The 17,778-nt window shown below is 40.3% G+C and overlaps 1 protein-coding gene across 3 annotated transcripts in view; it reads right to left on the reverse strand.

The window, feature by feature from the left end:
- Window positions 1-15,258, reverse strand: part of LOC142380388 (paired amphipathic helix protein Sin3a-like) — an 18,604-nt gene extending 3,346 nt beyond the window's left edge. The window contains exons 1-21 of one of the 3 annotated variants that reach the window (XM_075466231.1): window positions 15,058-15,258; window positions 12,250-12,466; window positions 11,849-12,031; window positions 11,550-11,656; window positions 11,077-11,392; window positions 10,737-10,988; window positions 10,402-10,578; window positions 9,755-9,910; window positions 9,061-9,147; window positions 8,780-8,898; window positions 8,271-8,496; window positions 7,862-7,978; window positions 7,509-7,747; window positions 7,213-7,396; window positions 6,304-6,907; window positions 5,891-6,060; window positions 5,483-5,656; window positions 5,312-5,404; window positions 4,612-4,706; window positions 2,721-2,773; window positions 2,375-2,444 (exon numbers count right to left, since the gene is read on the reverse strand). In XM_075466231.1, coding sequence (XP_075322346.1) covers window positions 2,740-2,773; window positions 4,612-4,706; window positions 5,312-5,404; window positions 5,483-5,656; window positions 5,891-6,060; window positions 6,304-6,907; window positions 7,213-7,396; window positions 7,509-7,747; window positions 7,862-7,978; window positions 8,271-8,496; window positions 8,780-8,898; window positions 9,061-9,147; window positions 9,755-9,910; window positions 10,402-10,578; window positions 10,737-10,988; window positions 11,077-11,392; window positions 11,550-11,656; window positions 11,849-12,031; window positions 12,250-12,444 — 3,528 coding nt within the window. In that variant the 5' untranslated portion in view covers window positions 12,445-12,466; window positions 15,058-15,258 and the 3' untranslated portion in view covers window positions 2,375-2,444; window positions 2,721-2,739. Of the gene's footprint in view, window positions 1-2,236; window positions 2,445-2,720; window positions 2,774-4,611; window positions 4,707-5,311; window positions 5,405-5,482; window positions 5,657-5,890; window positions 6,061-6,303; window positions 6,908-7,212; window positions 7,397-7,508; window positions 7,748-7,861; window positions 7,979-8,270; window positions 8,497-8,779; window positions 8,899-9,060; window positions 9,148-9,754; window positions 9,911-10,401; window positions 10,579-10,736; window positions 10,989-11,076; window positions 11,393-11,549; window positions 11,657-11,848; window positions 12,032-12,249; window positions 12,467-15,057 lie in introns of those variants that run through there. The other 2 variants (XM_075466223.1, XM_075466215.1) reach the window with 2 other exon arrangements.
- Between the last annotated feature and the right edge of the window lie 2,520 nt (window positions 15,259-17,778).

A 17,778-nucleotide genomic window follows, 5' to 3' on the forward strand; every position in this document is an offset into this window, starting at 1 on the left:
TCTACTTCCAGAATCCCATGACAGTTCAAGCTAATATGACAAAAAAAAAGTTGCCGACCGCAGCTTTAAGTAAATTGAGTGTGTTTGGGAACCTGTAGCCCTATGGGTGGGGGGTGGGGTAAGAAGGATAGAGTGAACTCAATTGGCCAATGTAACTGATGAACATTGTACCCTGTGTTTTGGAGATGACTGTGTAAATGGAAATAACATGTACATGTGCTGTATTCTTGTGGGGTAAAAATTTCAAGAAAATCAATAAAACATATTTACCAAAAAAAAAAGAAGAAAAAAAAAGCCTTAATTGGTTTGTTTTTTTTGCATTAAATATGTGACTTTGGTGTTAAAAACACCAGTCACACAGTTACACACACACACAAACAAACAGAGGCAGTGATTGTTCATTAACTGCTGTGTTCAGGGGGGTAAAAGTATTGTAAATAAATAAAATCACTATATTTCAGAGGGAAATATTGATAAAAAAAATTTGGAGCAGCAATACAAACACATTTCACAGAAAATATAAGATTAGTTATTTTCTCTGCCTTCTACAAATGGCTGACAAAGACACGCAGTAAGGTATGGGACTACTTTTTCAGGGACTGTAATGCGGTTGTCGAGTGTAGAAATGTGCTCTCACTTTGAGGTGAACTTGATACAAATGATTCAAAGGACTGTTACTGCACACACAGTGTACCCGTTTTAGCTTCATATAAGTCATCTATTCTAACTGCAGATTTCCAAAAGTGGTTGTTAATCTATAATGTTAAATATTCTTTAATAAAGCCGTGTTTGAAAAAGCAGCCTCTTGCATAGTCACTTTGGAGCAAAATGCATCTAGAAAAAGGTCTATTTTTTCCTCCCAAAAAATATATATTTGCCACTGTAAAAGGAATCTCTGAGCCTTTCCCCTCAAAAACCATTATCGTCTCAAAAGTCTCATATCAGTCAGGTTCTACGATGTTCAAATGTTATGCTTCTGTAACTGATTCGTTGTCAGCGCAGACACTTTTTATTCTCTTTAGATTTTCAGCTCAATTACTGAACCTATTCAAATTCAATATTTGGCGGCTCGTTCATGCTCGCACTATTTTCTTAGCGGTGGCGGAGTAATATCAACGAACATCCAGTACAAAATGTCAAATAAAACACGACAGAAGCAACTTTTCGCAACGAAATTTGATATGGATTACCAGTGCACACCAGTAACCACTCCGGTGAGTTGATGATTTTGAAAACGGACGTTTATTGTGCTTTTACAGACCTTTTTGGACATGCGCATGACTAGCCGTTCTGAAGCAGGTTGAGAAGAATCAAAATTAGGCAAATACCAGAGACAGCAGTAAACATCAAAAAAGCGGTGAGGGGGGGTTCTAAAACATTGCAGACGACTCAGAAAAGAGGCTTAATGTTGAAAATACCGGAGTTCTCCTTTAATTTGTAATTAAAAACAGACTAGGTTTTGAAGTTTTGTAAGGCATCAACACAATATTATAATAACTTTATATAATTTCACACAGCCTTTTTTGTTTATCCTGATGAGGTTTTGTGTTTTACACTTCACTGCCACCATATACTGAATATACTTTACTGAATCAACTAAATTTGTTTGTTTGTGTATTTCTTAAAGGGACGGAAGACGGATTTGGATTCTTGTAGGTCGCCAACTCTTTTTCCTTTTTTGCCAATATGTTTTAAAATAAAAAATTAAAATAGAAAAAAAAAAAAAAAAAAAAAAAAAAAAAAAATCACACCCACTTCTCGTGATTGGTCATTTCTTCAGTTTCCTCATCTTGGACCCCAAGATGAGTCCCACTGCATGCCACCACTCAAACGGTATCTGGGGTTACCATAATGGCATGTAGCCACAAATTGAGACCATTCTGTGTTTTCATATTTGACATACCATTTTATCATGGTTGTGACTCCCCAAGTGTGCAGGTTAGTCAAGGTCATAGTGTGTAAACCAGTTCTGGCCAGAATTAAAGTGTACAGTGGCCCACATCCGGTTGAGTGCTGGTTTATTTTGGCTGACATCTGGCATTGTGATGGCTTGGTTGTGGCCCACTTCTGGCAAACGTGAGCGGACCGCCCAAGTGCCATCATTCCATGCCGTATGTGGGCCGGATGAACATGTCAGGTGTGGGCCGGATATGGGCCAAAAGAGTTTTGCTATCTGGGAAGTCTATGGTATATCTTAATCTATGGTAAGTAAATAACAACAGCATCCTGCACTGACCTGATGAGCTCGTGTGAGCGCTGTGTGTCTGTACATATAGTCCTCTGACTTGCAGACATAAACCATCTTGTAGGAGTTCAGCTTGAACATGCACTCCATCTTTAGTTCACCGTTGCCATCGTGCGAGTTGTTCGAGGAGCCCTTGGTAATTCTCTCCTGCTGCAGCTGCTCCCATCCTCTCTGGCACTTTCTTATCCGTCTCAAATTCCTGAAAGCCAGAAGAAATTTACAGCTATGAGTAACACTTAATGATCCCAAAAAAAAAAAAAAAAGGCAAACAAACTGCACACGATTGCAAGGAAATTTAACTTAACTTTACCATTTTGATGGTATTTTGACACTATGTATTGTGCAACTTTAAAGCACAAGGCATGTGGTCAGTCACAATACAAATGACAACAGGCAAACTTGAAAACTTTAAAGTCAAATTTGAGATAACTGTCCCTTTAAATGATTAATTTGAAACCCATGCATTCAAACTCACCAAGTAACAGGGATAATTGTTAGGGTGTCAAATCATTCATGGTATATGTAGATCTATAAGAGCAGCAGAGGCAGCAGTTGGAATATTTCTGCACTTCCGTTGCGCAACCACATTCTCCGGATCTAAATAACTGGCAAATCACTTTTTCGATTGATCCCGATTTTGTGCAGGTAACACAATTGCAATCATTCACCCCACCTGAATGAAAGTTTTAAATGTGTACTTACCACTGAGGGTATAGGTGAGCGAGGACTGAAGCCATGAAGCTTTTTTGTTTGTTTGTTTGTTTTTTTCATTCAGGGCTCCACTTAAAAGACATGGCAGTGAGGCCAATTTCAAGTAAAGGCTGTTGAAGAGAAAATTTCTACCTGACCAGATACCAATTTAAAAATGTGAGCTGACGATACTTGGATGTGTACATACTTTCACCACCAATGCACTGAAGGTTATGATCATGAGGATGAAGACCCAACACAACTGGAAAAGAAACTGCTGAAATTTCACTGCCACTGACGATTTATGCAATGAGCAGCCAATTCTTTTGACCTCTTGTGCTGCTGATCTCTCATAGATTTGATGAAAAGGGGAAAAAAAAACAACTAAATAAATAAGATGTGATAGGGCCCACTGATAAATCACACAGGTACCAGATTTATGCAGCAGGTTAAGTAAGATAAAACTATGAGGTACTATTTGTTTGTTTTTTTATTGTTTTTTTTAAATAAAAAGACTTTTGAAATGTTTATGGTAATGGACAGCCATCTCAATGAAACAACTCAATAAACAGAACAACATTCACTGTAGTTTGAAGACAAAGTGGACAAAACCACGCCTCAGCTCCGAGGTGTCAGGAAAGAAGCACACTGACATGTGAATATACAATTTAGACAATCGTTTTATTTACAAAGCCTACTCCTCTGTACAAGTGTTGCAGATAATGTGCTTGACCAAAGTTTAAGAAAAAAAAACAAAAGCAAAAAAAGCAACCTATGAGCACTGATCTCCATCAGTGCAAAAAAACAACAAAAAAAAAAAAACATCACCAACAACAAAAAGTTGCTACGGGTGTGCACTGTTTCCACTGAAAATTATCACAAACATGACACAGAGTATAATAGACTATAATAGACTTAAACAAGTGGACATTTACACATTTAAAGTTGCAAACAGTGATTAAGTCACATACAGCACCTCTGATCTGAATACAATCACAAACAAGGGGCATGACAAGGTACAAAAGAGAAACCATGACTTCCCTCCCCTCTTCTTATAAAGTCTCTCAGGACCTGCACACGATCTTCAGTCAGATCAAAAGGGATTTAAGAAAAATTAAATAACAAAAAGCTGGAACCCATTTGTTTTTTTTTTTTAAGTTTGTGCATTCAGTGACCTTCGTTCCTATGTTACACAATGGAAATCATTACTTAAATGCAATACAAAGTGAATAATTAAACCCATTATTTCTTTTCAGTTGTTTGCAAAGACGCAAATTCTAAACTCACAATCAAGCCAAAACCACCATAAAATAACCTCACTAATGATAAATAAAATTCCCATTTAAAAAGGAACTGAATCATTGAATAAATAAATTAGATTTTAAAAAGACGACCATGTAAAGTGCTATCTTCTATACGAGGCGGAGGTCAGAAACCCGAAAGGTGTGCCTGGGGTGGTACAGACACTGCAAACACTTCACTGTGACCGCCTTGTACACTCCTACCTGCCTAAAGCCTTTTAAGTTGGTCTTTCCAAGTCAGGCTTTTGAGTGCCTCCGTTTTTGTTTCTCAAAATTAGTTGTATTTGGCAGCTGGTTTGGCTTCTCAACAGTGGAGTGGCCTCAGAACACAGTTTAAAGTGTGCAGACAAGAGGGAGACATGGCTGGAGTCTCACCTGGGAAGAAACACTGGCTTCTTGGCCAAATGCTCACGTAGCTCAGGGGATGCAGAGTCTGAGTTCAGGTACCTTCCCACGTAGTCTGACCACCTCTGTGGAGGACAGAAATAAGAAAAGCATGTATAATGTTCTTTAGACACACCTTTGGACTTTATATTAGTAGACTGGGAAATGTCAGCTTCAGATCTGGAATACTTCCCCTTTGTTCCCAGTGTCACATCACAGATTATTATGGCTGTTAAAAATAAATACATCTTTAAACTGTTGCTCCATCTAACATTAACATTTACTAACGCAGTATTCTTTAACTCTAATAGGATTTCCTGAAAACATCGGAACAAGCTTTATTCTCCTCTGCAGACATGTTTTCTGTACCTCTCGGTATTCATATAACATGTTGATCACCGGGTCTGTTCCACCTCTCCACAACACAATTAAAATCTCTTTACATTCACAAAGAGCACACCACAACAGCTCATGCTCACATTCCAGCAGCTGGAACCAGTGAATATTCCACCTGACCTAAATCTGTAATCAACTATCAACTTATCAACTGGTTTGGTGCCATACCCACCGATGTCCATTCTGGGTGGACGAAATATATTATCCTATGAATCAATGCAACAGTCATGTTTGTAGCAGGTCTACTTGATAAACAGCTGAGTTAGTGTATGAACTGGACTTAAATGATTCTTACTTCTGCATCTGCTGGCTCATCAGAGTTCTCTTCTTCTGTGTCCAGCAGCTCCATGGCAACACTGACAGATCCTCGGTTCTTTATAAACATCACCTGGGCAAAACACAAGAAATCAGGACAACGCCCATGGACACGGTGCTCAGAGAAGTTATTCTTATCGGCTTTTGGTACCTTGAAGCAGTTATCGTCGGACATAAGCGGCTCTGCTTTGCGCTGGTAGGCCCCCTCTGCAGTGGCCCTGGATGTTTGTGTGGACAGTGTGCCCCCTGTGGCTTTACTGGCACTTTCACTCAGGTACATGTCCATCACACGCACACATACATCATCAGAAACAAGGTGTTGGAGCTGTAAAAGAAGGAGTTTTAGAGTGCAACCGATGTGTGCACAGCAGCACAAAGACTAAGTGACGGCAGCATTCTGGTGAACTGAAGATGAGCAAATTAAATTTGTTTTCTTAGCGAATGAAAGTTTGTTTGAGCATCATAGACAGATCTAAAGATCTGAAGTACACAGAAAGCAGAAATTAAGTGCTCTGCAGAGTTTCTGCGCAGCTAATGATGTAATCTTGAATATGCTGACCTGTCGGACAATGCTCTGGATCAATTTATCCATGGTGAAGGCAACGTAGGCATGGATAGTGAACATTTCCCTCAGGGAGTCCTCGTATTGAGCTGGCTCCATGTTTCCGTCCAAAAGATTTCGCATCATTTCCAGAAACACCGAATAATAGTCCTCTACATCAACATCCACTGGAGAAAGAAAACAGAACATGTGTTGAGTTACACGGGCAGGAAGAACGTGCCCAAGACTCAATCAAAGTTAGTGAAGATTTGAGAAACTTTCATCCTCTTTTTCACGTCAACAAACACCGAAAAAGAAGAAGCTTCAAAGGAGTAGAATTCTTACAACAGTTGTTTACCTGATTGAAAAAGTATGCCTAACAAAGTGACTTGTAAGACTTCAGTTAATATTCAACTAAATTTCTCACTTACTTGGCTCCTTGATCTTCAGCTGGATTGATGGATTTTCATTTTTCTCCCTTTTGAGCCCCAAAACTTCTCTTTCCCACTCTCGCTCACGGGTATCCTCCTCAATTTGCTTCTCAGCTTGGCCATAAATTCGCAGCAAACGAGAACAGAGGATGTGGTGAAGACGAAGGAAGACATACCAGTTGTTGTTCAGGAAGAACAAGTTATAGACATCATCTGTGCCCCGCAGCTTCTGAGCTGCCGTGTTATTAAACAGGAGCTTGGACTTTGAGGGGCTGCTGCCTGGGAGGCCATTGTGCTTCTTGAGGCCATCTTGATTCGCCTCCATATCTTCTTCCTCCTCCTCCTCTTCTTCTTCTTCTTCTTCTTCCTCCTCCTCCAAGTCAGAGAGCTCACCACGTCGTGAAAATAGGAGGTCAGGGATGAAGTGGTGGATTATCTGTTTGATCTTGAACTTGTCTTCTTTCTGGATGCCCACTTGTCTTTTGACGTGATGGATGATGAGGGCAGCAGCATCCTCGAGAATTTGCCTGTCATCATAGGTCAGGGTCATGTGGGGGCCACTTGGTGGCAGTGTAGCAGTGTCCTCCGAGGCTCGCTCCTGGCGCTACAGGACACGGACAAGAGTAGATAAGATTGAGTTATTCATCTTGTTAAAAGATCTGGTGATGATCCAGGTGTTATTACCAGCTTAAAAATATGAACTAAAACTTGCTGTAGAAAGCTAGATCTTTTGATTTCGGAGGCAAAATATATCAGTGAACAATGCAATGAACCCCCCCACCAAATATAAATTAATGTTATCGTAACTATCTTCTATAAACCCTGAACTTCCACATTCCACATCATCTCTAATCATTATCAATATTTAAAAATCGATAAAGTTATTGTCAAGAAAAGATGCTCCCTTACGTCATCATATAGCATCTCAATTTCGTTGAGCAAAGTCTTGGAGCGCAACACTTTGGTGTCATTCTGCTTGAAGTTGATGCCTTGATGGTCAAGTGACTTCAGGTAATACTTTTCATTCTGCTCCCGCCAGATTTTGTTGAAGCCTCTCTGGGCTTCTCTCCACTCCTCCTCCTTCATTTTTAATCTGAAACAGTATTTAAAGTCTTTGAGTAGGCAGAACTCGAATTTTAAATTGTAAGAAAAACTGCAATGAGCCTATTAGAGGCAGTCCAGAAACTGAAAAATCAGATCGTCACCTTTTCAGCACAATGGGGACAGACACGGCAGGGTTCTTCTTGAGCCCGTCAATGATGTCGTGGGCTTTGTCTCCGTATATCCTCTGAATGGCTTTGCGGTGAATGACCTCTGAGGAGCCACCTATTGTGTTGTCCAGCTTGAAGCGCACCTGCTCTTCAGCGGACATGCGAGACAGCCTTCTTTGCACCGTTTCCAGGACTCGTATCGTGGCAAGGTTGCTTTCCAACACAACATCCAGCTACATGGGATGCAGTCACAGTGAAATCATTGATTAATGGGTTCATCTAGGTTTCATTACCTGTGTCAGGGTTTCATCAAACACATCAGAATAACTGAGCTGCATATTCCTCACCTCAAAGCGCTCATCCTCGCATCTGTAAATGTGCTCCTCGTATTGATTCTTCTTTGAGCTCACAAATGTGGAGTCCTCAGACCACGATGGAAAGGACACCCATGTGTCATTCAAAACCTACAACAACAGGGCGTTCAGTTTAATCTAAATTACCTGCCAAGAATTCAAATTGAATTTTTCAAAATTGACAGTACCATAAAACAAAAGGCAAGAAATCAAGTAATGCAATAAATACAGCTGTGAATACACTGTAAATACAGCATAACCAGCCCGATATGGCATTATCAATTCAGAGAGTTGCCTTGTTGCCACAATGAAAACAATTTTAGATTTAATATATATTACTGAGTCGTAAAAACAAAATAAAAATAAAAAAATGTATTGCCAAACAATGCCAAATAATGCTAACCTCTCTACACAGTGGTGTTCTTCCTGTGCACTTGGGCTGCTGGTAGCTCTTCGGTAGTGCTCTGTAGCTGGACCCCAGCCTCTTGCAGGAGGCGTAGTCAATCTCCATGGCAATGCCCTCTGTAGAGCGCTCCTTGGGTAAACTCTCTGCGTGGCTCGACTCCCCATGACTGGACTCTCTGTATCCCAGGAAGTTTTTAAACCACTTAAAAAGCTCTGGGAATTTCCTGTTGATCGTTCCACAATATATTTGAAATGCAAAGTTAACAGTGTGGTTCGAGTGGACACTGTAGTTCACATTATTTAGTGATCACAAATCAATCAAAATCATCATGTTCTGCATCAAAACAATGAGATTTGTTAAAAGTTAAATATAAGTACAACAGAAGCATTTGAAGAGAAGTTCTAAAAATACATTTCAAGTATTGATCCTGACTTACTGAGATATAGAAAAATTACTTAGTATTAGTATTCATGTGGAGTTATGCTGTCCAGCCGGTACCGACTTACCCAAGAAATGGGATAACTAACTGGACCAGCTCAGTGCGAGAAATAACTTCCTGGTTGAAGATGTGAAGACACCGCAGGAAGTTGTCATATGCTTCAGAGCTCCGTAGAGCTTTTTTCACCTTTTTCAGTAATGAAACAAAGCAGAGTTCATCAACTTTCCCTTGAAGCGATTTGGTCATATAAATAATATCTTATAATATACAAAGAAATATCTAATAATCACTGTCATATCTTTTTGAAAGACTTAATTGTCAAACAATACTGAATCTAGTAAAACTGACCTTCTCAAAGAACATAGTTTCGGTGCTGGTGCTGAGTTTGCCGACTTCAGTCATGCCATGGTCCTTCCCCATGATTTTGGGTTTCTTCTGCACAGGTATTTAGAAATGACAAAGTTCAGATTGTTGCAGGTACGCAAGTGTTTCATTTTACAGTCCCACTCTAGCAATTATTAATCCCTTTAAAAACTTCTCGGTGTTCCTAAATTTGTAGATCTTGAGGTTTTTGTCAAAGGAGGAAGAAAAAAAGGCTCTTAAGATCTCTGGTCTTACGATGGCTTGGTCCAGCTCATTGGATGTAATGTACTGGATGACAATAATAATAGGCCCCGCCCACATTTAGATTTTTACTCACGATACGCTTTGTAACACATTAAAAACATCTCACATGCATGTTAAAATGTACTGTTTAGCAGAGAGAGGCTTAAAAAAAATGTTATTTACTATTCTGAGGTGTACGTGGAGCTTAATGACCTCATGTGCCACATTCAAATGTTCCAATTTTTCTCTTGAAACTATTCAAGAGAAGTACTGACTCAACTTTGCGGTCATTCTGACGGAAGTACAACATAGATGCTTTGGAAGCACATTTGCTCAGTCTTTTAAAATATAGTTTTATCTAATTCACATACAAAAAAAAGCAACAAGAACAGCCGAATATATGCAGAATCGGCATGTAGAGAGGTGTGTAGCATACCCTGATAGGCGGTGTGGAGCCCACCCCAGATGGTCTTCTGATTGGCAGGCCATTCTGACTCGACCTCTGTTTGTTGTTCATTAAGGGTCTCTTTACTGTCAAACGATGATCATTACTGACTGACTCTGCTCGGTCTGGTGTCGTCTTACCAAGAAGCTAAAAAAACGCAGAACACATCACAATCACACAAAAAGGAAGGAACTGAACTAGCAAGAGGAATCACAGAAAATGTGTGTAAACAACAACAGTCTGGACAAGCAAAATCAGAGCCAGTGAAGGCATTTGTATATGAATATAGGAAACATGTGACTGGGTAGATACAACTGGCTCAAATATGTTGATTTATATTCAATCCCAAAAACCTGGCAAAAATCACTCATATTTTGTTTGCTAGTATCACCGAACAAATCTCCATGAACATATCCACCAGAACAACAAATTTGGAGGGGATCATTTTAAATTTCCAGCAGCATGATGTATGATTCTGACCACAAATGGAGTTATTCAGGGGGAAAAGAGTTTTAACACAGCTGCATTAAGCCCTACCCATACGTCTGTGTATTTGCAGTGAAACTCGCCACTAATGAAAATAGATGTTACAAATTAAGACTTCTTTTGCAGTGAATAAAACGTCTAATAAAGCCCACCTGAATTTGCATTCCGAGACTCACCACTGAGCTGTTTGCATCAGGCAGAAACTGTCCAAACTCTGAGAGCAGGTCCTCTTGGTTCTTGAAAAGTCTTGCCACTTGAGTGTAGACTTCCTGCTCAGTGAGTGCTGGGGTGTAATTACCACCGGCCTCTTTAGCATTTCGTTGTTCCTTCTGGAGTATTAGAATTCAAACAGAGTAGTAGACTTTAACAGTGGGCATTTTCTATTGTCTTTCTGATATCAGGTAAAAACGTTTTATTCTGAGAATAAAAAGTGCTATTTATTCTGGAAAGCCAAAAACAACTTTTGCACTTGTGTGCATTTTCTTACCTGGTATGTGTGCAAAATTTCCAGGAACGCTTTGTAGATGTCTGGCTGACCCTGAAAGCGGTTCTTGATCTTGTTGACATAATTAATAGCATGGTTGAACTCCACTGGTTGGTTGTTCTGGGGGGGTGGCCCACTGGATGGCGTGCTGCTGACTGGAGTGTGGGACTGAACGGAAGGTGAGCGAGGTGACGCATAAGAAGGGATGGATGGATTGGGCTGGCTGGTGGGTGTATGGGCCGGAGATTGAACAGGCTGTTGGGAGAAACAACAGTGCACAAGCTTGTTATAACACTTTCCTCTCCTGCTTACTTTATTCAGTTAAGTGGTCGATATATTCCACCTTGCTGGTTTTGTTCTGATTAGGTTGAGCGGCGACGGATGGGGTTGTGTTGCTGTGCGGGCCAGGCTGAGGCAGACTCTGGTGCTGGTGGTGGCTGGAGGTTTGGCTGGAAGCCCCATTTGCTGGTATGTTCTGAACAGAAATACCATGTGGGGTGATGTAGTGGATCTGGCCTGGCGTGGTAACGTTGACGAGATCATTGGTTTGAACCTCAATCTTATATCCTGGTGGCAGGAAGGTGTTAAAACCCATAATGAGGTCTGGGTGGCCCTTAAAGAGCTGGGACACACGGTTGATGACCCCAGGAGTGTCTATGCTGTAGAAACAAAATAATGATGGTACTTCAGTATCTGAGGAACTAGCAACTGGGTCCATACAATATGTTGTTGTGCATGTTGAAATGTGATACATGGAAATACTATTCAAGGACTTTCTTTAACTGTTGAGAAAACAAACAATAAAACAGAACTCACCTTTGTGATTTGAACTCTTTCATAATATCAAGGAAATCATTATAAACTTGGGGCTGATTCCCAAACTGCAATTTCACTTGATCCAGATAGGACAGGGCATCTTCTACCTAGAAGGTAAAGAGTGAAACATTATTGGAAGGCCCCACCCAAACAGCACGTTCTGTATCCCTTACAAGCAAAGTAACACGTATAGATCACTTGGTGCTGCTGCTCAGCCAAACATTCTGCTCATCCCGTGTGAAATAAATCATTATCTTTGTTTCTTTATCACATGTCGACACATTTAAAAACACTCGTACCTTCAGCCGCTGAAACTGCTGCTGCTGTCCTTGAGTTGAAGTCATGGCAACAGGTGGATGAACATGACCTTGGAGAACTGCAGGGCCCTGAGACTGAACTGCTAGACTGTGTGCATGGGGACCAACATGAGGTGCAACATTATTGTGTCCATGTCCACTTGAGCTCTGTGGCATTGTAGGCACCTTTTTAGGAGAAAATACAGGAGAAGTTTAGGATCTCTGCAGAGGATACACACAAAGACGACAATTTCTTCAGCAGGGTTACAGAACTCTGGAATATTACAAACACAAAGAATAAATATTAGCTTTTTTGCAATCTGACTTTTACATGATAGAAATTGATGTAGGACCCTGCTAAATATACGAACCCCTGCAGCCAAAAGCAATGACACCATCATTACCTGGTAGCCCTGGGGGAGAGAATACTGGATGCCAGTTGAGGGCTGCATGTTCTCTGTGGCTGCCTCTATCACAGTTGGGGCCGGGGCAAGGGCCCGGTGCTGCAAGTTTTCTGCAATACCCTGAACTGGGGGACGACGTGATTGCTGCTGCTGGGGCGCAAATATTGGTTCCTGGTCTTCTATATGTTTCTTCATTGTATACACATACTCAAAGGGGCTGAAGAGAAACACAGAATGACAATTATAAAGCATGTTGACAGCTATAGAGTCTTTATACATATACGCCCAGTCTGGAAGCAGTGAAAGGTATTTCAGTGTCATGTAACCTAAAAGAAAAAAAAGAAAACTTTTCACACAAGTCACACAGCAACTTAACTGCAAATATCATTAGGACAATTCTTCAATGATGTCAAGTGAATCAAGAGACAAGTTTCAACCAGAGACTCTTGATTGCACAGTTTTTGCATCCCGAGGTCTAAGGAAAAGACAACTGCGCTGCAATGAGTATCGAACCACAACTATGAGAAGCACATAAAGTACTTTGGCCAATGCGACTTATCATGTTGGAGGCTATATGATATATAATCATAAACTTTAGAAAAATCTTGTTCTTTCTCAAGGTTGGTAATTCGAAAAAGCCACAGAAGTGAGCATATATTTTGTCAAGGCTGCTCAGGCAACCACTCATCCTCACATCTATTTAAATGAATCGCAGTTAAGATTGTATAAAAGTATTAGAGCATCACTGAATGTTGCCCCCACACAGATTTGTGGATCAGAATCCTAACCTTTAATTCCGTAAAGGATGGTCTAAAGTTTCATATGCTAAAGAAGATAATTAAGGAAGCACTCAAGCTCCTTTATTTAGCATTTGCCAGCTCTTGTCATAGCTTCCACTTAGATACTTCCAGTTTATTGTACATAGTTAGGAACAATCCTTGGCAAAGAATACAAAGAATAATGATTTTTAAAAAAAAGCATTTAACAAGACCTTATGATAAACTGCTGCAACTATGAGAGTCATGCTATTTAAAACACAGACTCTTAAACAAATGGAATGACATATAGATAAAAGCAATATTTTCCAGATTAATTAAACTACTTAACTGAAACAAAGTAAAGACAAGATGTTTCATTATGACTTGCTTCTCAACATCCATGTTGAGCAGCTTGGGAGTCAGTGATGGTTAGGGGTCATCATTCAATAGGCAACAAGGTTTAATGAGGTTATGGTAGTTACAATTTATGTAACTCAGTAAGACAAGTGATAACACAATATTCGGTGTAGATGTAATACACCCGATGTCAAAAACAATTGCCTTTGCTCTTTGTGCGATAATCAAATACTAAAACTTTAAAGCATTTCTGCCATCAGTTTCCCTCAATATATTGCGTCTTGTAATTTGTTACCAATGAGAACTTTGTGTCAGGACATCATAGCCTCCTTAACTTGTCCTTCATTATATTAAGTTTTATTTTTTTAACGACTTAAGATAATGTCACCCACAATTAAAATGTAAATATCGAATTTGACGTTTGTCCTGCAGCTGCCACCAGTCCCTTTCTATTTACAAAGAAAAGTAATTTAGAGACGGTCCCTGAGCACACGTCACTGTATTTTGGTCATGGGAGGGGGAGTCATTGTGCTTCGCTGCCCTACAACACCGTCTTCGGAGAACATGGTGGCTGAGCACTCGGTCTTCTGTCGCCGATATCGTGTCAGTCGCACATCTAGCTTCGACAATTCTTTGGTGAAACGCGAAGCAAATATAACAGATAGCAAAAGGCTGCCAAATCAATGCAGTGGCGTTAAAAAAAACCGAGCATTTGTCTGGAATCCAATATTTTTTTCAGGCACGTAGGCGCTGTCGCTCGCTGTAGCCCTGCCTTCTCCCCTCCCCCTCTGTGCTAAACACCGAGCTATCCGTTTACGGCGAGCTGACCGCTTTCGCTTGTCGGATGGCTGACGTTGACTTCAGTCCTTGCGCCGAGTTATGTGGCAAACAAGTTATCACGTTATACGCAGTCTACATGTTAGGTAGCAGAGAGAGAGGCAGTGAGTATCCGCTTATAACTGGAAAGTTATCGCTGAAAGGCCACAGTAAACGGGACTCTCAACTAAAACATCAGATGGGCTTAACTGACATTACCCTTGCAGATGGGTACAAGACATGGAAGAGAAAACAGCCCAGCCTGCTCGCAATATACGACGCGACAATGCCAATCTGTTACTATGGTTGACATATTTGGCTATCGATAAATCGCGGTGGCTAAAATAAATAATGTAGTCTGTTATGAATTTTGGCCACGTTAGGTAGTTAGCTCAGGAGGAAAATTAGCAAGCTAACATGCTAGCACATTACGCTAATAACCGTCAAATTAAGCGACAAGTTTGGCAAAAGGATTTTTGACAAACAAATTGTTTCTCTTCTAGTAACAATAGTCTAAATCAAGTCCGAGACATGCAATGAAATCTGATGGAGCAAGAACCAACTAATAGTAAAATACATGTCAGGTCAGCTCGCTTATCATGATCCTGTCAGCTAATTCACGGCTGCTAGCCACATTGGCGACTAGCTTGACTTAACTTGTCGACGCCTGCATGCTAACGTAGCCGCCACCGAAATCTTATTTTTTCCTTGAAAACGTAAATGCAGCGAGATGTTTCGGTCTTAACAGAAGAGCAAGTAGTGTTCGGTATTATGTCTTCTCGGCAAGGTTATGTGGCAGCTTGCTACATTAGCACAACAACCACCCCCCATTACTTCAGGGTCTCTCGGCTAGCTTGCTAACACTAGTTTAACTTACCTCGAGCGGCTGCCAGCAGCAACAACTTGACACACAAGTGTACCGGATCCAGCGGCAAACCGCTACTCGTACATTCGCCCGGTAGGGACAAACAAATGAAGTTTTGAGAATTGGTCGCAGATGGAAATGACAGGAATGAAATTGGCTGTAGTGGCTACGTCGCTAACAACAGTGTATGTATGAAGCGGTGTTCCTTGAACATGGAGGCGTGTCTATCGTGAAGGCGGGCAAGTCTCCTCCCAGCCTGAAGGGGGATTGGTCGGATCTCCAGAATGAAAACAAATACAGTAGAGGCAGTGAGCCAGTATCTTTAGTTTGGATATGGTTTATGGTCACACTAAGCGCAAGGTTATCTGCACACTGTCTGCACCACTGACATGGATGGATCATGACACAACGGGGGCCTGGGCACAGGTGTGTAAGTGGCCCCCATTCATAATAAGGAGAGCTAACAAACTTAAACTAAAACCTCCTGTAGATGGGTCTCTTGTATACGAACATTACAGGGCGCGCGTGTGCAGCCACCAGTTGGCAGTCATGAAATTGCAAAAGACTTCTATAATAAACTTGATTGTCATTGTCTGTAATTGATATTGTTCTGTAATGAAATAATAAAACAATTTTGTAAGGTTTAATATAAACTTCAGGAAAATATAAACTGACAAAGCTGAATTATAGAATTAATAATGTTCAGAAAGTCTTCTCAACTGGCCACTCTGACAGAAATCACACTTCCTGTAAACATAAACATGAGTGAAGGTAGCTCAGTCTGGGACAGTAGCTGGAACTCATAACAATGTTAGCACCCATGATACTGTCATTTTCATATATGCTGAGAAATGACCAGATGCTGACACTATTCTTTAAGAAGTTACTGAAAATAAACTGCAGCAGCTGCATTGACAGCTAAACATATGTTTTAAAGAAGACTAGTGATGGTGCAAAGGAAAATCTGCATGCACCTTACACCTATAGATATATATTATCATTTTTATTTGTTTTTACAAGTAAAATTCTTAAGACTAAGGACCAGAGTTTTGTATTTTATGACACAAAGTGGGCACTGCAAAGACTTTGCTGCCTTTGGGACTCTCTGGCCCCTAGACAGTCTGTGCTTGTTCTGGCCTGGATCCACAATCCTCTTCATGCCTTAACAAAGAGATGTGATGCTATTGGAGTATTGCACAATTCCTACCTAAATATTTTGGTGATTGGAATAGTTTACTGCCTCCTCATCTCTGTGATGGAGCTGGTCTCTAGCAAACAAAATGGAATAAACACTGCTTTTGTGTCCTGTTGTTGCGCTCGCACGTCCGTAAAGACGTTGCACAAAAAAATGTTTTTTATCCTTTCCCAATAACCTTCCCTTGACCTCACTGGAAAGCACAAGGTTAAAGAAAGTTGGTAGGAGGAATTAATAAAGTCGACTGCACCCCAATGAGAATAGGGTTGAAAGAGCCGCAAAATGACAGATATTGTCACAAGCCACTGACACTCACCCTCCTGTCCTCATTTTTATTTATGTGAATCTCAAGAAGCACAACTAGATGCTTCAGCTACATAGCTTTAAAAGTTGCAGCCACAAGGAATTGTGGGACAGGATTATTTCCTTTCCTCTCCAGTGTTTTTGATGCTGTAGAAGATAATAATGGAAGCATTAAAACCCTTAAATGTAGCATTTAGCAAAATTCAGCTGACTGTTATTTTCCATCCAAAAATGGTGTCTCATAGGCGAAATGTAGCATCTTTCTTAAACTTTCTCATCCCGGAAGCATCCTCACATTACACCTGGTGTCCTTCATTACCGCTGAGATTTTTTTCACAGGATACAACTGCTTTGGGTTTCTAATCGTCATAATTTTTCCTGCCTTCGGAGCTTATGAGAAACCAGTTTGCATCTGGAAAGTTTTGTCATAACTTGAAGTTGACTAGTACCTGAATAGAAAACTGATGTCTTCACTATTCTCAATTCATAGTTATTTAAAATGCTCTAAAACAGGATAGAAGTGATCAGGACCATTTAGAATGGTATAACAGCCAAAGCGTTTTCTGAAATGTGTTTAGCATTTAGGACACAGCATTTTAGTTAAAAAAAAAAAGGTGTTAACATTAACCTTTACCACTGATAACATATTTCACTGTCTGTGCTCAATGTTTCACTCCCAGGCATAAGAGATATTGGCCAAACAGAAATGTACTGTTTATTGGGTTTAACAGTAAGTGGACAAAAGAGTAGTAGCCACTTCAAGATAAGATGTGTATTAAAGTAAAAGACATTACAGATCTTAAAGACTCAACAGATTTGCTTTTAGTTTAATATTGCCAAGCCTCGCTCAGCATTTAAACGATGCAAGTATTCCGTCAGTCTAAGTGCCTCCTGCAGCTTTTCCACACAGTTATGAACAACTGCTACAGTCTCCTGTACAACTGAACTAAATTATAAATTTCTTAGTGGCAAAGAATGCCCACATGCCATTTTTTCAAGAACTTTCAATGGCATCACCTTCCCTTCAGTGAATTCTAACTGACATTTGTTGAATTATTGAGACAAGGTGGAAATCTTCTGAAATCGAATGGGAACTTTGATCTCAATCTTTTCTTTAACTGTTCTCTAAGGCAGGTAAATGTACGTGCTCGAAGTAACTTAGCTGTAAATACCTCTCACTAACCTACATTAGCCTCTGTTGGTGCTCGCCATCTTCTGCTTTGTTGCTAAAACCA

The sequence above is a fragment of the Odontesthes bonariensis genome, chromosome 1, assembly GCF_027942865.1.
Source record: "Odontesthes bonariensis isolate fOdoBon6 chromosome 1, fOdoBon6.hap1, whole genome shotgun sequence".
NCBI lineage: Eukaryota > Metazoa > Chordata > Actinopteri > Atheriniformes > Atherinopsidae > Odontesthes > Odontesthes bonariensis.